Here is a 20579-nt window from a genome sequence, read left to right on the forward strand (position 1 = left end):
AACACTGCTGGTGACCACATGTAGATGAAATGTGTAGATTATTTTTAAAATGTATTCAAACTTAATGGCCCTTTTGTAAATACATGTCTTAATTTAAATGTTAGCGTACTTATAACTTTAATGTTATGCTCCAGGCAAACTGTCAATCGTGAAAAGTATTGGTTGCCAAAAGTTTTCCTATCCTGTACATCATTCCTGCAAGTCAGATGCTTATAGAAAACCCGGCCCAAGCTCAGACATTTTTTTCCCACTGTGCTCTAACAAGTACAGAAATAGGGGTCATGCTGTTGGAACTGCTTAGAGAAAGATTACAGTGAAATATCAGTCACTATCAATGCAGTCTCACCTATGGACTTCCAGATTAAAGCCTTGTACACATGCCAGATTAACCTTGGCTGAGGCAGGCAATAACTACCTCCTCTGCTGAGAATCCCCCCCACCCACCCACACATCGCAGCTGTTTCAGCCCTACATGGTCGCCCAAGGAACTGACCTGTAACTCTAAGTGATGATAATTTTAAAAATTCATCATGTCCAAGCTATTAATGTAAATGTGAAACTCAAACCTAATTGGAATTCCAGGCAAAGATCAATGTGCTACTTTCAGGTAAACCCATGGTAAATGATGCCAGGCTGAAAGGACTACTGTAGGGGGGTCGGGGGAAAAAGAGTTGAACTTACCTGGGGCTTGTAATGGTCCCCCGCAGACATCCTGTGCCCGCACAGCCACTCACCGATGCTCCGGTCCCCGCCTCCGGTTCACTTCTGGAATTTCCGACTTTAAAGTTGGAAAACCACTGCGCCTGCGTCACTTTGTCCTCGCTCCCACTGACGTCACCAGTAGCATACTGTGCAGGTGCAGACGTACTGGGCCTGCACAATACACTCCTGGTGACATCAGTGGGAGCGAGGACATGGCCGTGTAGGCGCAGTGGTTTTCCGACTTTAAAGTCGGAAATTCCAGAAGTGAACCGGAGGCAGGGACCGAAGCATTGGTGAGTGGCTGCGCGGGCACAGAATGTCTGTGGGGGACCATTAGAAGCCCCGGGTAAGTTCAACTCTTTTTTCCCCTACAGTACTCCATGAACTCAAAACCCAATGTGCATTAGCCCTTATATTAACATCAGATTCTCCTCATAGGCTGAGAGCTGCTGATCAGAAAATGAAAGAGGACAAATTTGCGTAGTTTTATGAGATCAAATCTCACTTTTGACATTTATCTCCAGTTTCTGGTTGACGATTTGTCCCCAACTCCTACGGTACTGTATTGCAGTTACAAGTAACACTGCATGTGTCACGTTTGACAAGTGGTGTCGTTACCCAGCGGTAAAAAACTCTCACATGTCATGTCTGAGGACTGCAACCACGTGGGGGGCCACCTACTCAGCGTCGCACCGGAGTTTCCCGACGACACGCCGCAACGCGTGCAGGAGCCGTTCTCCTGCACGCTTTTGGTGTGTAACGAGCCTTAAACTTGTTACTTTAGTGCAGGGGTGCCCACACTTTTTTGGCTCGCGAGCTACTTTTAAATTTGCCGAGGCCAGGAGATCTACCAACGTCTCAAATGCTAAGCACGCCCCCCCCCCGCGTAGGTTAGCCAGGTATATGTGCCTGCAGCATAGGTTGCGTGCCCTCAGTGTAGGTTAGCCAGGTATATGGGCCCTCAGTGTAGGTTAGCCAGGTATATGGGCCCTCAGTGTAGGTTTGCCAGGTATATGGGCCCTCAGTGTAGGTTTGCCAGGTATATGGGCCCTCAGTGTAGGTTTGCCAGGTATATGGGCCCTCAGTGTAGGTTTGCCAGGTATATGGGCCCTCAGTGTAGGTTAGCCAGGTATATGGGCCCCCAGTGTAGGTTAGCCAGGTATAGGGCCCCCCAGTGTAGGTTAGCCAGGTATAGGGCCCCCCAGTGTAGGTTAGCCAGGTATAGGGCCCCCCAGTGTAGGTTAGCCAGGTATAGGGCCCCCCAGTGTAGGTTAGCCAGGTATAGGGCCCCCCAGTGTAGGTTAGCCAGGTATAGGGCCCCCCAGTGTAGGTTAGCCAGGTATAGGGCCCCACAGTGTAGGTTAGCCAGGTATATGTACCTGCAGGCGGAGGAGAAGAGGCGGCGAGGAGAGACTCTGGCAGGCCAATGGGATGTAGGAGAGAAGCGGCGGCGAAGAGAGAGGCGGCGCGGCCGCTACGTCATGGCTGGGGGCGGCGCCGGGCACGTTACACACGCACATTACACAGGCTGCCCGCCGCCGCCCCCAGCCATGACGCAGCGGACGCGCCGCCTCTCTCCTCCCTCTCTCCTCGCCTGCATGCATTCTATTGGCCAGCGGCCAGCAGCTAAACACGAGCTGCTGGCCGCAACAAACATTAACGAGACGGCCGCGATCTACCAAGGAGGCGGTCGCGATCTACCGGTAGATCGCGATCGACCTATTGGGCAGCCCTGCTTTAGTGCATGTGGTCTGCTTATTGCACACTTATGTAAAGAATGTAATGTTACAACAACATATAAACATTTGGACAGTTTCCAAATTATGTTTTTTTTGTCTTAAGTTCAGCTTTTTAAAAACAAAATATTGCTAAGCTCAGTTCCCACTTGCTGCAAAAGCTAAGTTTCTGAAGCTCAGAGGAATGCGGTAAGTGTATCCTATTGTTAAAAAATAGTATCCGCTTCCACTTCTTAAAGAAAACCTGAACTGAAAATTAAAAGTCAAAATAAGCATACACAAGTCATACTTACCTTCCATGTAGTCTACTCCTCAGTGTCTTTCTCTTGTCCCGCGTCCTGTTTGTTCACTGTGATCAAGGGAATTTTCCGTCCTCCATTTTGAAAATGGCCATTACTCATAACAGCTTTCTGGTCAGCACACAGTTAAACTGTAACATCGCTCACTTGAGCCATAGGGAAACGTGGACATTACCTGGTACATCAGTTTTCCTCTCAGCTGTAACTGACAGCAACTGATATTTTACTGACAGCAACTGATATATTTCAGATCTGACAAAATATTGTCAAAACTGGAAGGGATTATTGTCAGAAGAAAATGGTGAGCTTCTGAGAGGAACTGATGGCAAGGTAACTATGCAATGTTCATTTGAAGTTACCTCATGTGTTTATTTTAAATATTTTTACTCAGTACAGGTTCTCTTTAAAGAGGAACTCCAGTGAAAATAATGTAATAAAAAGTGCTTCATTTTTACAATAATTATGTATAAATGATTTAGTCAGTGTTTGCCCATTGTAAAATATTTTAAATCCCTGGTTTATATTCTGACATTTATCACATGGTGACATTTTAATTGCTGGGCTGCTGGCAAGTGATGTAGCTGCTGCTTGCTGTTTTGGCAGTTGGAAACAGCTGTAAACAGCTATTTCCCACAATGCAACAGGGTTCACAGACAGGAAACTGCCAAGAGTACGTACTCAGAATTTCTTTGTGGGAGGGGTTTCACCACAATATCAGCCATACAGCGCCCCCTGATGGTCTGTGAAAAGGAATAGATTTCTCATGTAAAAGGGGGTATCAGCTATTGATTGGGATAAAGTTCAATTCTTGGTCGGAGTTTCTCTTTAAGTTTGCCGCATCAAACAATCCAGAGTCTTGACCGGCTACGTCTTTCTGGTCAATTGTATGTGTTGCCCATAGGTACCTATAGTGCAACGCATTTAGCCCCAGATGCAACGTTAAAACGGAGTGGACACTGAACTGGTCTGCTTTGCCCTGTGCCGAACAGTCCATTTGCAATAGGAACCGAGCCTTAATGCTGCACAGTATATATATATATTTTAATACATGATTCCTAATTTGCAACACCTGTACTTAACAGGATTTTGATTCTTGGTTCGACACAAACAACTGTCTGGGCGATCAGAAGCTTGTTGAAAGACTTCATGCGGTAGGTATGATCATGTCTGTTTCAATGTAATTTTTTTCAGAGAATATAAAAGTTTCTTATGAAAGTATACATAAATGTTTTACCAGGTCTTAAAACCGTTCCTTTTGAGGCGCATAAAAGCTGAAGTAGAGAAGAGTCTCCCACCCAAAAAAGAAGTTAAAATTTATCTTGGGCTTAGTAAAATGCAAAGAGAATGGTAAGTTTGAGACAGTTGTATGCACGTATTTTGCTATCCCTGAATCATGTAGTAGTTTATTTAACTTTGACCGGAAGAAACAGTAAACTACTGCAAATAACATGTACCAAAATTATAACGTTTGCAAATGTCAATTCACAGTTTCTCTCAATGTCAAGAACTTTAACATTTAGGAACAAATTAAATAGTATGTAGCTGTGGAAAATACAAAAGTTGTAAATGTAAAGTAGTATGAAAACATGACTTTAAGGTGACTTTAAGGTTGTTTTTGTCGTGTTTTGGTGTTAGTGCTATTATTCTGTGTAGCAAGTTATTATTATTTTTTTTCATGTGTTTTTAGGTACACCAAAATCTTAATGAAAGATATTGACATTCTGAATTCTTCCGGGAAAATGGACAAGATGCGGCTACTAAATATACTGATGCAGTTGCGTAAATGTTGCAATCATCCATACCTGTTTGATGGGGCAGAGCCTGGTCCTCCCTATACCACTGACAGCCATCTTGTCTACAACAGTGGAAAGATGGCGGCACTGGATAAACTCCTTTCCAAACTAAAGGAACAAGGTATAGTGATCCAAATTGATTTGACCTATATTTGGATGTGCAGATAGAGTAATAATTTAAATATCCCTATAAGCCATGTCTGCTTATAGAGACTAAAATGAAAATCTCAGCACTCATAATAATAAAGTTTGTTTTCATAAGTGTATATAAACCACCCCCATCCTTACTTTTTATTTAAAGGGACTCCGAGCAGTGCAAAAACTATGGAAAGATGCATATCATTTTAAAGCTCTCTTTCTCCTCTTTCCAATGATATATAAACCACGGCCCTACGTCTTTTAGTTTTCGCTATTTTCGCGATTGAAATTGCCGCGGCCGCGATTTCGATCGCGAAAATAGAGAAAACTAAAAGGTGTAGGGCAACGATTTAGGTGTCGTCAGAAAGAGGAGAAAGAGAGCTTTAAAATGATATCCATCAAGCCATAGTTATATTGTATTACACAGGCCAACACTTTCCCCAGTGTCAGCAGCTCCATTCTGCTGAATGCAGCTGCTGACTTTGACAAAAAGTCGCCCTGTGTAATACAATATAACTATGGCTTGATGGATATCATTTTAAAGCTCTCTCTCTCCTCTTTCTGACGACACCTAAATCGTTGCCCTACGCCTTTTAGTTTTCTCTATTTTCGCGATCGAAATCGCGGCCGCGGCAAATTCAATCGCGAAAATAGTGAAAACTAAAAGGCGTAGGGTGGCGGTTTATATATCATTGGAAAGAGGAGAAAGAGAGCTTTAAAATGATGTGCATCTTTCCATAGTTTCTGCACTGCTCGGAGTCCCTTTAACTTTAAGTTAGCTAATAAATGGTATCATCCTGATTTAAAACTTCTTGCTCAAATACCTGAGACAGAGATCTCATACAGACAAATCTGGAACTATTCAACTTGTTACCTGTTTTGTGCACTCAGATGTTATTTTCTTAGCCACACTTGATATTTATTACCTGTAATTAGTTATAGTTTTAGTGAGAGTTAAAGTGAACCCGAGGCAGCACAGAAGGGGCAGATGGCACACAGAGGCATGTTCCCTGCTGAATGACATGCCTCTGTGTTCCCGCTATGCCGCTTTCTGCCCCCTTCCTCCCTGCGCGCCATGCTATGACCCCCGAAATTGCTGACATGTAGATTGTCACCAATCTCGAGGGGTAGGGGCATCCCTAGCAGGAGAGGTATTCCCTGCTAAACGCCCACCAGAGGCGTTCCTGAAAGCTTTCCCCAGCTGCCACTGGGCAGCTCTGTCTCTCCATGGCCGCTCCCTTGCTCTGCTCTGTGATCAGAGATACAGAGCAGAGCTTCCAGTGTTGTGACCCCAGGGGTCACAGAAAATGAAACCAAGGTAGAGCAGACCACAGGAGCCTTGTAGAGCAGCAGGGATTCCGTCTACCTGATCTGGCCAGCCCCCTGGATCAGATAGCATGGTTTTTTAAGTTTAAATTCCCACCTCGGGTTAACTAGAAGCTGTTTTGACTACATAAATGGTCTATCCATGGATTCCACCGGGTTTAAATGATGAATTAAGTTTCCAATTGTTTCACGCTTATGTGTTTATCTCTGATACTAACTTACTGAGTAAGAGTTCACTCTTACTTCTCTGAGTTCTGAGAAGCCTCCATTACAGCAGAGGATGTGTATTGTACAGTACTATATCCCACTGTGTATGCACCCACAATCTCTAGGTAAGCTTGTATTTACTGAACTATGTACTATCTCAGCTGCCATATAAGAAATGTAAGGATCTTTGCATAAACTGCATATGCTCAGATGTAGGTAATGCACAGTAATGTATTCATTTTCAGACAAGAGATTGGACCACTTCAGTTGCAGTTTGCAACCCTTCAGCTTGGTAAATAAAGCTCACAGTCTGGTACAAACACACGTTCATATATAATAATAATAATAATAATAATAATAATAAAAAGCATAGAATGAACATTTATTAAAATCTACAATTACTTACTTTTACACTAGTTCCTGTAGATGGCAGTGTTGTAACATACATTGTATAACCTTGTTCTTTTAATCCTTGGCTCTTTTAGGCCTTTTATAAAGCCTCCTAAACATTTTCTTTGTTTATATTAAATAAAAGCCTTTAAGCATAACTCCATTTTCATAAAAGATACGAACATTTCCTTTAAGGCACCTTTGCAATGCAGAGAATGTATCAATCTTTAGTAGCAGTTTACCTCTTTCCCCCTTGCTATCTGAATGGCAGGCTCGCAGGTCTGCTAAAGGGAGTCAAAACTAGGTGTGCTTGCACACGGTCTTGAATTCCTTGTAGTAGTGATTAGCCATAGCTACATGAATGAGGCACTTACTGCAGAAAGAAGATTGAATGTAAAAAATGAAAACCTGGAGATTTGTGACCTGTCTATGAGAAAACAAACAGTAATTCAGAGTGTTTAGAAAATAAGGTTTGGTTCACCATGTGTTGTATCCATCCGGAGCACTACCAAATCTGTGTTGCAGGAATGGGTTACACTGCTTTAGGCAATACAAAAAGATAATCAAAAAAGATGACTGGGTCTCCGTCTGGATTTAGCAGTTATAGCTTAGTTTATTTGTAGTATAGCCAAATAACGCACAATGCTTCGACACGGGGCCGGTTCTAGTTACAATGGGGCCCCCAGTTAAAATTAACCAGGGAGCCCCCCCCAAAAAACATCCCCTGACCAAAAAGCAGCATTAGGGGCCCTTTGATGTAGCCATTTTCCCTCCTTGGCCCCTGAGTCGGCTGCTGACCCTCCTTCCCAAGATGGGTGGGCACCTTGGGGGCTTCTGCAGGCTCTGGGGCCCCAGGGCAATTGCCCCCCTTGCCTCTATGGTAGCGCTGGCCCTGCTTCGACACACAAGCTTTTTGTAAGCGCAGGCCTGCATACCAAAATGTTATGCAATTATTGGCTATAATACTACAAATAAACTAAGCTAAATGCACTACTAAATCCGGGTGAAGACCCAATCATCTTTTTCTATTGCCGTTTATCTATGCACCTTATTGAATTCGGGTGTGGACTGCGGTTACTTCTGTTGTACTGCTTTAGGTTCCATTGCAAGGGACGCTTTTACTCTGGAGCAGATGCATACTGTTTATCAGATGAATGGAACATGCTCGACAGTATGGAAAAAGTCATACCATTTGGTTTTCCACAGTGGTTTGCAATGAGCACAACAAAAATCTGTACAGGTGAAATGGCCCATGAAAAATGTATGCACTCCAAGACTTATCTGTTTTGAGTCGATTGACTGCTTGGTCTGACAAAATGCAAAGCAGCTGACCATTAAATATTTAGTAGTGAAGAAATGTCACAAATTGACCTATTGCAGAGGGGGCATCCCGTCACGATATCATGCTGGAATTCGCCATTCTTTCACAAATGATTTAGAAGTATTCTTCAATCAGCATGCCCAGGTGCTTCATTATGGACATGATATAAACACCTGAATTATTAGCAGGGTTTTTCCATACTTTTGGCAATATAGTGTGTGTTATGAATTGTATACATTTACACTTTTTTCCTAGTTTCCTTGTATGCTGTATTTTAAGATACCACTATATGTATTAGGATAGCACATCAAAGATAAACACCAGACAATATTGGGGCATTTGCATGCTTGAACAAAATATGATTTAGATTTTTGTGTATTATTGGTGACAAAAGAATTTAAAGTAACAACATAATTAGTAATACTCTTCTGTGATAGGCTCCAGGGTTCTGATTTTTAGCCAAATGACCCGACTACTTGACATTCTGGAGGACTACTGTATGTGGCGTGGCTATGAATATTGCCGCCTAGATGGGCAGACACCGCATCAAGAAAGAGAGGTAAAGTCACATATGTCTCATAGGCTCAACTGTTTAAATTATCTTGTAAAGTTTTATAGTTTACACTCTGTGCCCATATAATTACATTTTTGATGTTTTTCTGGCTGGATTTCTTAGTGCAGCAGCAGGAAGACAAAGGCACTAATGGGCAGCTGAAATTCTGTCACCTACATCTATATATTAGTACTTCCAAAAACATCAGAAGGGCTAAAAAATACAGTACAGACCAAAAGTTTGGACACACCTTCTCATTCAAAGAGTTTTCTTTATTTTCATGACTATGAACATTGTACATTCACACTGAAGGCATCCAAACTATGAATTGACACATGTGGAAGTATAGTACATAACCAAAAAGTGTGAAACAACTGAAAATATGTCATATTCTAGGCTCTTCAAAGTAGCCACCTTTTGCTTTGATTACTGCTTTGCACACTCTTGGCATTCTCTTGATGAGCTTCAAGAGGTAGTCACCTGAAATGGTTTTCACTTCACAGGTGTGCCCTGTCAGGTTTAATAAGTGGGATTTCTTGCCTTATAAATGGGGTTGGGACCATCAGTTGCATTGTGGAGAAGTCAGGTGGATGCACAGCTGATTGTCCTACTGTAACGATTGGTGTCAGCACACAGAGAAAATCTGATTATTGGTGATCTGTAGTATCACCAAGAATACAGATGTATACCTGATTATTGATGATCTGCAGAATCACCAATAATACAAGTATGACTAACCTCTGGACACCTAATAATGTGTAAGTGTTTGGGTGCAACAGTAGAAGGCTGTCTCCCGTGGAGCGGGAGATACAGACACTACTGCGGCCAGTGGACACCTGAGGAGCAGGTGACCTATGGCCGAGCAGGGGCTATCTCTAGAGATGAGATAGAGCAGCAGCCAGTGATTCCCTGATGGAATAGGAATCAGACTGTACTGCAGCCAAGGATTCCCTGGTGGATTGGGAATCAGACTGTACTGCAGCCAATGGACTCCTAATGGGAATAGACCACTGACTGAACTGCAGGTAAGCCTCTCTGAGATACAGGAGGTCCTTGCAGCTAACTGACACCTGGTGGATTAGTGCCAAGGAAGTACAGATAGACTAATCACTCGAGAGACGAGTGACAGCCAGGAAGGTCAGACAGGCCAGGTCGGCAACACATGAGCATATAAGGTACAAAGACAGAAGACTGATTCGGTAACCGGATACAAGCAGGGTCAGTAACTGGTAGACAGATGGGCAGAGGTACCGAATCAGAAAGCAAGAGAGAGGTCAGCAAAGCAGAAGGTCATAACAGATATACATAAGCACAATTCTAATCTGAGGTGTGAGGTCCTTCGTCTCGACACCTGGGAACTGGTCTAAAGTATAACAGAGTAATGACACAGTAATCCTAAGCTTGGGTGTGAGGTCCTTGGTCTCAACACCCTGGAACTGGTCTAAAGTATAACAGAGTAATGACACAGCAATCCTAAGCTTGGGTGTGAGGTCCTTGGTCTCAACACCCTGGAACTGGTCTAGAGTATAACAGAGTAATGACACAGCAATCCTAAGCTTGGGTGTGAGGTCCTTGGTCTCAACACCCTGGAACTGGTCTAGAGTATAACAGAATATATACAAAGGTAATCTGGCTAAGTGTGAATTCCCAGCTCCTGCTGGTTCTAACACACTGTAAGATCTGACTGAGGTCTGAGTGCTCACACGTAAGTATTCGCAATGGCAGACAACCAGCAACTGAAAGGCAAGATCTATATATACTCCAGCGCTCATCAGCGCCGCCCCCAGCCGCTCAGCCAATCAGGAGTTCCGCTGGGATCAGCTGATCATCCGGATCAGCTGATGTCTCTCCTGTTGGCATAAAGGTCCTGTCCTCTAGCGCGGGTGCGTAACTCTCCCTCTCCGTGTGCACTAGAAGGCCCAGACAAACCAGACACATGTCGCTGTGCGGAAACCGCCGCTCTGAACGCGGAGACAGCCGCTCCGCCGCCAGACCGCGCGGCGGCATCTCCGCCATTCATTACACCTACTGAATAGACTGTTAGAATTTGTATTAGGGCAAGAAAAAAGCAGCTAAGTAAAGAAAAACGAGTGGCCATCATTACTTAAGTCAGTCCGAAAAATTGGAAAAACTTTGAAAGTGTCCCCATGTGCAGTCTCAAAAACCATCAAACGCTACAAAGAAACTGGCTCACATGCTGACCGCCCCAGGAAAGGAAGACCAAGAGTCACCTCTGCTGCGGAGGATAAGTTCATCCGAGTCACCAGCCTCAGAAATCGCTGGTTAACAGCAGCTCAGATTAGAGACCAGGTCAATGCCACACAGAGTTTCTAGCAGCAGACACATCTCTAGAACAACTGTTAAGAGGAGACTGTGAATCAGGCCTTCATGGTAGAATATCTGCTAGGAAACCACCGCTAAGGACAGGCAACAAGCAGAAGAGACTTGTTTGGGCTAAAGAACACAAGGAATGGACATTAGACCAGTGGAAACACAAGGAATGGACATTAGACCAGTGTGCTTTGGTCTGATGAGTCCAAATTTGAGATTTTTGGTTCCAACCACCGTGTCTTTGTGCGACGCAGGAAAGGTAAACGGATGGTCTATACATGCCTGGTTACCACTGTGAAGCATGGAGGAGGAGGTGTGATGGTGTGGGGGTGCTTTGCTGTTGGGGATTTATTCAAAATTGAAGGCATACTGAACCAGCATGGCTACCACAGCATCTTGCAGCGACATGCTATTCTATCCAATTTGCGTTTTTTGGACCATCATTTATTTTTCAACAGGACAATGACCCCAAACACACCTCCAGGTTGTGTAAGGGGTATTTGACCAGGAAGGAGAGTGATGGGGTGATGTGCCAGATGACCTGGCCTCCACAGTCACCAGACCTGAACCCAATCGAGATGGTTTGGGGTGAGCTGGACCACAGAGTGAAGGCAAAACGGCCAACAAGTGCTAATCATCTCTGGGAACTCCTTTAAGACTGTTGGAAGACCATTTCAGGTGACTAACTCTTGAAACTCATCAAGAGAATGCCAAGAGTGTGCAAAGCAGTAATCAAAGCAAAAGGTGGCTACTTTGAAGAGCCTAGAATATGACATATTTTCAGTTGTTTCACACTTTTTGGTTATGTACTATACTTCCACATGTGTTAATTCATAGTTTGGAAGCCTTCAATGTGAATCTACAATGTTCATAGTCATGAAAATAAAGAAAATTCTTTGAATGAGAAGGTGCAACAAGCAAACTGCAGCGAGTCCCTGTGGAATAGGCCTTGTAAGGTCTATGTCGCTGGTGCACAATCCCTCTGTGGGTCACCACTCCACACACGGTTCATTGTAGTAAATATGAAGGAGGCACTCAATTGGCTTCAAACTTGCGTTTTATCAAATCCCAGTACTACACGACATGTTTCGGGGCATATCCCCTTCATCAGGTGTACATACATTGAATGGCACACAGTGAATAAATACATACTCCTAACCACACTCTAAATTGGACCACCTCCATCTTGTCAGCTGACAAGTCAGCTGATCACTGACATCACACAGTCCAAAGTCTTGTTAACCCCTTAGGGCTCTGATCAGATGCACTACTATATCTGTCTACCTCGGTAAACCTGATTAACAAATCAAATTACTGCATCTTAGGTAAGCCAAATACAGACAATAATGCGAAAAACCTCTGTTGCAAATAGTTGGACCACAGATCCATCTTACCACCCTCCAACCGACACCCCCAACCAATCACGATGGTGTGTGTCCCATTAATACCTGGGGATTGGAGAGAGAGAAATTAAATCAGCAACACATAATACAGCATCATAAACAACATTTAAAGCTGAACATTTCATTCATCCCCTTGGGGTTGATGGACTCCAACGTTCTCATCCGCTGGGCCTCCTTCTGTAGGAGAATCCGGTCTCTGTTCCCACCTCTCTGCAGTGGTGGTGCGTGGTCCAAAACTAGCCATCTTAACTGTGACACCCTGTGTCCGCATTCAAAAAAATGTCGGGCTACTGGGGTGTCACAGTTTTTTTTATCCTGGCTTATAACCACGAATGTCACCCCTATGCTCCTGAATCCTTGATTTTACTAATCTAGTGGTTTTACCCACATAAAACATCCCACAAGGGCATTTCAAGGCATAGACAACAAATATGCTGTTGCATGTATACATTGAGTTAATTTTGTGATGACTTTTATTTACAGAAACAGGGCACTAGCGTGGGATCCCCTGTAGCTCCCTCTTTTGCAAACCTTTTCATGCATAAACTAGAGAAATCGATGTTTATTGAGAATCCCAAATATTGTCATATGATATACGGGTATCTTCGGTTTGTGGATGATATTCTTATCTTATGGAAGGGTCCAGTGGAAACTCTGAGGGAAATGGTGGATGAGGCAAATCATGCCCATCCAACCATTAAATATACGTTGGAACACTCCACAGAGGTTATCCACTATCTAGATGTGGCGATCTCGGTTTCACCCCAGGGATTACATACGAAGTTGTATACGAAACCGACTGATCGCAACAATCTTTTAAGAACGGACAGTTTCCATAACTCTGCAGTGGTGAAAGGTATCCCTAAGGGGCAATATCTTAGGGCAAGGAGAGTCACATCCACAGACCATGGATACAGAGTTGCTGCAGAACGGATTACTAACAGATTTCTAGAGAAGGGGTACAAGAAAGATGAGCTTGAGAAAGTGGAGAAGGAGGTGGCTCAAATCTCAAGAGATGACCTGTTGAATAGTAGTAGACAGGGGAACAACCAGAGTAAAAACAAGATCCCGTTTGTGCAGACATTCTGTAAACAGTCTGGAATGATTAAGGGGGTCGTTATGAAGTATTGGCCCATACTTCAGCATGACCCAAGTTTTGGAATGCTATTCACTGAGCCACCTTTATTCTCCAACAAGAAAGGTAAAACAATACGTGACAGGGTGAGCAGGGTTGATCTGTCAACCAGGAAACAATGTACTAGTGACCTGACAGGGAAAAGGGGTACTTTTCCCTGTTTGGAGTGTAATTGCTGCCATGCAATTAAAAAAGGCACTTATGTTGAACATCCCTACTCTGGTGTCAGAATAAAAATTAACTCAATGTATACATGCTGCAGAGAGGTGGGAACAAAGACCGGATTTTCCTACAGAAGGAGGCCCGGTGGATGAGAAAGTTGGAGTCCATCAACCGCAAGGGGATGAATGAAATGTTCAGCTTGAAATGTTTTTTTATGATACTGTATTACGTGTTACTGATTTACTTTCTCTCTCTCCAATCCCCAGGTATTAATGGGACACACACCATCGGGATTGAAACAGAGGTTTTTCGCATTATTATCTGTATTAGGTTTACCTAAGATGCAGTAATTTGATTTGTTAATCAGGTTTACCGAGGTAGACGGCACCTTGTTACTCTGTATAGTTCTGTTATTGTAGTTTGTAGCGACCTTATTACTTGTGCTTTAGCTAGTTCTTGATAAATATATATGCAGTCTTGCTAATATATATTTATTCGCTAGTTGAGTCGTTTGTTATTTTTCTTATCGTGTTTTGCCTAGTTCCATGCTTGATGGACGTTCGCTGCATCTGTGGTGGATCAGTGAAGTCCTGTATACAGATAGCTTGGATTCTGCCATCACCACGTTGGTGACTGGTAGTATTCCTGCTACTCTAGTTTCTGGGAACGTAACTATAGGCTGCGGTTGCTATTAGTTATGTTCTTTCCTGTAGTTTTGTCTGTGTGGATGCTTGCTGGTGACTGTTGTTAGCCAGCTTGCTCTGCTTCTGGGGACATGACTGTGAGCTGCGGTTGCTACTAGTTACGCTCCAATCTATAGTCCTGTCTTGTACCTGTCTGAATACTTGCCATCGCTAAGGCAGCACAGTGCAAACTAAGGCAGCAACATCGCACTGCGCTGCCATTGTGTTTTATTGGTAGCGATATCGGAAGCCCAGAGCTGCAGTTGCTCTGGGCTGCCTGTGTAACCTCTTCCATTATCCAGCTCTTAGCCTTGTTGTGCTGGGTGGTCAGAAAGTATGGCTCCCCAGCATTGCATTTACATATAGCTGACAAATGCATCTGCCATCCAGTTAGATACCGTATATATTCAAATATTAGCTGACCAGAGTATTGGCCGACTCTCCATTTTTTACCCATTAAAAAACCTAATAATTAGTGACCCTATTATAAGTACCCTATTATAAGTCAAACCCCCGGTGCCCCCTCCCCCCCCCCCCCCAGCCACCCCTGTGTATGTTATACATATCCCGCATCAGGTTCATTTTAAACTAGGTCCAAGTCAGCAAGTGAGAGTGGGGGTAAGGATATGTGAAAGAGGACCCTATTATAGAAGTCATCATTTTTGGCTGAAGCTAGAACTGTCATTTCCAGTTCCAAGTCCTGATGTAAAAAAAAAACAATAATAATAATAAGTAAATCTACTGTTGATTTAACTGATGCGATGCAGAGTGTACATTGGAAGTGAGCTTGTATCTATAGTTACCTCTCCTCGTTTCTGCCAGCTGTCTTCCCGTCCTTGCAACTCAGTACTCACCTTTAGGGTATCAGGCTTCACTGTCTTCTTGTCGCGGGCAGCCATCTTCCTGTCTCTGTTACAGCAGTGTACTCTTCTGCGGTTACATGAAAGTGAAGCCTGGACCTCTAGTGGTGAATACAGATCTACAAGAACAGTAAGATGGCTGCCAGGGATGAGGAGAGGTACAGTAGCTATAGATACAGGTACACTTACAATTTGTGCACTGTATATGGGATTCTGCATGACTCGAAAAGAAGCCAGCCTTCCTCCCACACACACTTTTGGGACCCAAAAATCCAGCTTATATTCAAGTAGATATAGTACTTGTAGAGAAAATTATCCTTCTAACCATAATGCATCTGTTCTATTCCTGCTTTTTTGTTTATGAACACTAAGGGCCCATTTACACTTAATCAGTTGGTGTGCGTTAATGTGTGTTAGTATGTGTTAGTGCGTTAGTACGCGTTGGTACGCGTTTTTCCATAGCAGTGCATTGTGAAAAAGATTTTGATTAAAACGCGTTAAGTGTAAAAAGTGCCATAGGAAAACATGGACATTACTATGAAAATCAGTTTTCTTTCAGTTTTAGCTGAGAGCAACTGATTAAGTGTAAACGGGGCCTAAGGGTAAATGTTGCCATGGAAGCATGTTTCTGTTGATCAGAACAGATATTTCCAAGGGATAAACAGAATCCTGAATTGTTGGTCAAATTTACATAGCGGCATGGCCGGATTTCTGGGAAGGCCCCCAAGGCACAGGACTAGGGCGACAGATTTTGCTACAATGTAAGGGGCGGCACGCTGGTGAGGAGCTGTGTCCACTCCAGACTGAGCCTGAGGTCACAGTTACAACACCCCGTTTGGTCCTTAGCCGCCCTCCCGCTTTGCTCTGCACACAGCAGCGTGTGAGCTGTGCAGCGGGTGACTAGGCGAGTGTGCATTCCCAACTCCGGCAGAGAGCAGAGGCATTAGCAGCTACAGGATGCATGTAAACTGCTGGGAACGGCCGCACGCTCATACAGCCTAGCTTGCTGTCATGGAAACCTGACATCTTCTGCTCCACCCTCCTGAAAGGTTTCAGCCTATCAAGGGAATGGAGAGGTGGGGAATGCTCTGCAACTCACTTCGAAACTGGTGGAGAGGACTATGGAAGAAGTGTGCTGCAGCTGCTGCTGATCCAGCGCATGGAGGAGAGAGAAGGGACACAAGTTCAGCCTTTGGTAAAGCAACTTGTCTATACCTGTGCTGTATCACAGTAAAAAAAATGTGAATAGCTCAAATCTAAAAAACACACACACTACACACACTGTACACGCACAGTACACGCACACTATACACATATATACACACCCACACACACCTTTCAGAGAACCTGTACTGAGTAAAAATATTTAAAATAAACACATTGATTGTGTGATTCACAAAGCGGTGCTAACAGTTAGCAGGCTGGTGAAAAGCCCTTTATCATGCCTAAACTCAGTTTAGGCATGATAAGTTTAAGTGTGATAAGTTTAGGTGTGATAAGTTTAGGCATGGTAAGTTTAAGCACCAACTGCGTTAGCACCGCAGTACACAGCTGATCAAAAGTTTTGCGCTAGCAAAGTCTGGTGCACTTCGCATAAAGTTTAATGGCGCTGCTTTGTGTGCGGGACTTTGTGCGCGATCTAAACTTATCACGCCTAAACTGGCTTTTCACCAGCGTGGTGCAATGGTTATCATGCCTAAAGTCTCTAACTGGGTTAGCACCGCTTTGTGAATCGAGCCCATGAGGTAACTTCAAATGAACATTACATAGTTACATTGCCATCAGTTCCTCTCAGAAGCTCACCATTTTCTTCTGACAATAATCCCTTCCAGTTCTGAATATATTTTGTCAGATCTGAAATATATCAGTTGCTGTCAGTAAAATATCAGTTGCTGTCAGTTATAGCTGAGAGGAAAACTGATGTACCAGGTAATGTTCATGTTTCCCTATGGCTCAAGTGGACGATGTTACAGTTTAACTGTGTGCTGACCAGAAAGCTGTTATGGGTAATGGCCATTTTCAAAATGATGGACGGAAAATTCTCTTGATCACAGTGAACAAACAGGACGCAGGAGAGGAGAAAGAGATTGAGGGGTAGGCTACACGGTAGGTAAGTATGACTTGTGTATGCTTATTTTGACTTTTTTCAGTTCAGTCTTTCTTTAAAGTGATTCTAAAGTAAAGGAAAAAAAAAATATTTGAACTTACCTGGGGATTCTTGCAGCCCCCTGAAGTCATCCTGTGCCCATGGAGTCCTCCTGATTCCCTCCAGGGACCCCTGCAAAGCTGGCCAGTCGCCAGCTACTGTACATGTGCAGCCCTGGGCTGTGCGTACTCTGATTGCGCTCCCACTACCGTGAGTGCACTGCACATGCGCTGTAGTAATTTTCGGGTACTGCGCATGAGCAGAACGCTCCCGACCACAGAAGCGTAATTGGTGTGTGCGGCTCGGGGCCGCACATGCACAGTAGCTAGTGACTGACCAGCTTTGCGGGGGTTCCCGCTGCTGGTTGGAGGGAATCAGGAGGGCATTGTGGGCTGTCAGGATGACTCCAGGTGGCTGCAAGAAGTCCCAGGTAAGTTCAAATCATTTTTTTTTTTTTTACTTTAGAATCACTTTAAGTGGGTAAAAGTTGAGTGTTACTTACCTGAGGCTTCTTCCAGCTCCCCGTAGTATCTGAGGTCTCACTTTCCTCCCAGTCCCCTCTACTGTGCCGCTGTCACCCCATGCACTCTGCCGGCTAATTGCGAACCTTCTCAATCACGCTTCAGTTGTCAGGAGCATTCTGCAGATGCACAGCTCAGAAAACTTGCCACTGCATGCACAGAACACTCCCGGCCAGTTGAGCTAGTTGCAGACTTTAGTTGGACCGACAGCAGCACAATAGAGGGGACCAGAATGGCACAGATAGACCTCAGATATGACAGAGGGCTGGAAAAAGCTCCAGGTAAGTATACAGTAACTTTTTCCCACCCTCTTAGCAGTTAGTTTAAAGAAATCCTGAAGCAAATACATTTACAGTATATATAGATACTCACCTCAGTAGTAGGGCACCTCTGGATAGTTCCGAGGTTTTCCGTACTTTCTTACACCCCACCCTTACAGCAATGAGTCAATTTCTGATCGAATACGTTTTTTCAGTGTGTGAGCGCTGTTGTGGACGAGTGTGTCCATACTGGGCATGTGTGAATAAGGACTGTGCATGCCCACTACAACGAAGGTGCTTATGCATGGCTTTTTTCCTCCATGCACAAGTGTCTTTTTTTTTTCTACAGGGCATGCTCAGACTTTACTCATACCTGCCTTTGGACACGCTCGTCCATTGCAGCGCTAACATTCTTACGAAACTAAGGCAACCTACGCTGGAATGATGGGCTGCAAGAAGTCCTGGAAAGCCTCTGGACTAACCAGAGGCCTTCCACTAGTGAGGTAAGTATTTTATTTGCTTCAGGATAACTAATTCACAAGGCCCCTGAACCAGCGATAAATAATGGTCATAGCAATCGTCACTCAAGCACTGTCCATTCAAGTTTTTCAAGTTTTCCAGTTTTTCAAGTGTCAGTACCGACTTTTACTGTCATTCACACAAAGCCACACTCAATCACGTAGTTTTGTCGGTCAAGCACGGGGTTTTCGTCTCTCCCCCCTCCCCCCCCCCGAGGGGGAAAAAATGTGCTGAGTTTGCAGAATTGCGTAAACTGATGCTAATTGCTTCTCTGATCATTTTGTTTGTTGAGGGGGGGGGGGGGGGGCGGTTGGTGACACCAGGCCTTGGGCGGTGACAAGTAGAAATCCGGCCCTGCATAGCTGTTGGTTAATTGATTGGCATCTTTGGATTCATATTAGATCTTTTACATTTCTGTTTCCTGGTCAACAGAAATTTAGACTTGCTCAAGCTTATTCATGATGAAAATCCAGCACTTACAAAGCACATCTTGACTCAGTGCACAATCTATGAAGGGTATTTCCCTCAAGGTTTCACATTTTTTTAATCTGATCCCCAGGAATAGACTTTTTTTTGTCAAAAATAAAGCTGATCTAGTCCCTATTTAGTTGTGTCCCTTTGGCAGCAAATATAGACTTTAGTTTGTGTTGATAAGTCAGATACGTCAAGACTTGTATTCTATTTGATCCTTAGGCTTCTTGGACACAGAGAAAGTGATGCTGCCCCAAAGGTGACTGCAAGTACATATTAACATATACTGTAGTGTATGTTAATATGTACTTGCAGTCACCTTTGGGGCATACACTTAGGTATACAAATATTGGACCTTGACAGCTTTGTGTTAAAGTAAACCAGAGTTGATTATATAGCAAAAATCGATACTTACCTGGGGCTTCCTCCAGCCCCATAAGCACGTGTGAGTCCTTTGCCGTCCTACCGCGGTCTGCTGCTCAGCCGCTATCAGCCCAAGTAAAAGGCTCAGTCGCATCAGCCAGGGTCTTCTGCGCATGGGCGGGAGGTCCGCGCATTTGCAGTAGACCCAGACTAAGCCTGTTACCGGGGCTGATCGCGGCTGAATGGCAGACCGTGGGAGGACAGCAAGGGACTCACATGTGCTTATGGGGCTGGAGGAAGCTCCGGGTAAGTATCGATTTTTGCTATGTAATTAGCTCTGGTACACTTTAAGGAATTCCTCCCTAAAGCGCAAACAGAAATCCAGGTGAGAATACAAAAAATGTTGCGTCATGATTGAGAGTCCACTGGCTGCCAAGACAACGTTCTCATTTTACAGTATTTGATTGGCGCATGTGGCCATAGTTTTAGATAACCATAAAAGGCAATCATATTATTTTCTTTTTTTCAACAATGACAAACCTACATTCTATCATGTGCAGTGCTATATTTAGCTATAATAGTATATGAAATATATAATATTTCAAAAACACCTTTTATTTCCAGGAGGCCATAGAAAGATTTAATGCACCGAACAGCAGCAAATTCATCTTCATGCTGAGTACTCGTGCTGGAGGCCTTGGAATAAATTTGGCAACTGCTGATGTGGTGATTTTGTATGATTCAGATTGGAATCCTCAAGTCGATTTACAAGCAATGGTAGGAAATGAATGCTCTCTTGGGATGAAAAGCAATTAAGAGTGATAGTATTTAAAGTGGAACTGTGTGCGGAAATATTATTTTACCTTGCAAATGTGTCTGTCATCTTTTTTCTAAAAACAATTGTCTTATTCCCAGCATAGCTGTGGTTTGTAAAATGAATTACAGAAAGTAACGTTAGAAGTGTATCCAGTTTATTTGCATAACATTAGAATTGTATTCCGTGTATTTGCATATCTACATATTTTGGTTTATGTCCATTAGAGTGATCTGTATAATGTTTTTTTGTAGGAGAGTATCCCTGACTTGCTCAAGAAGATAAAGTCTTAAAGGACAGCTGAAGTGAAAAAGAATACGGAGGCTGCCATAGTTATTTCCTTTTAAACAATACCAGTTGCCTGGCGGTTCTGATGATCTATTTAGCTGCAGGAGTGTCTGAATCACACCAGAAACAAGCATGCAGATAATCTTGTCAGATCTGAC

The 20579-nt window shown here is 43.7% G+C and overlaps 1 protein-coding gene across 5 annotated transcripts in view; it reads left to right on the top strand.

The window, feature by feature from the left end:
• Nucleotides 1-20579, top strand: part of SMARCA1 (SWI/SNF related, matrix associated, actin dependent regulator of chromatin, subfamily a, member 1) — a 254961-nt gene that overhangs the window by 111932 nt on the left and 122450 nt on the right. For all 5 annotated transcript variants that reach the window (XM_068251160.1, XM_068251157.1, XM_068251159.1 and 2 more), the window contains 5 exons: nt 3820-3888; nt 3975-4084; nt 4425-4651; nt 8350-8471; nt 19944-20096. In XM_068251160.1, coding sequence (XP_068107261.1) covers nt 3820-3888; nt 3975-4084; nt 4425-4651; nt 8350-8471; nt 19944-20096 — 681 coding nt within the window. The remainder of the gene's footprint in view (nt 1-3819; nt 3889-3974; nt 4085-4424; nt 4652-8349; nt 8472-19943; nt 20097-20579) is intronic.

The sequence above is a fragment of the Hyperolius riggenbachi genome, chromosome 8, assembly GCF_040937935.1.
Source record: "Hyperolius riggenbachi isolate aHypRig1 chromosome 8, aHypRig1.pri, whole genome shotgun sequence".
In the NCBI taxonomy this organism is placed as follows: domain Eukaryota; kingdom Metazoa; phylum Chordata; class Amphibia; order Anura; family Hyperoliidae; genus Hyperolius; species Hyperolius riggenbachi.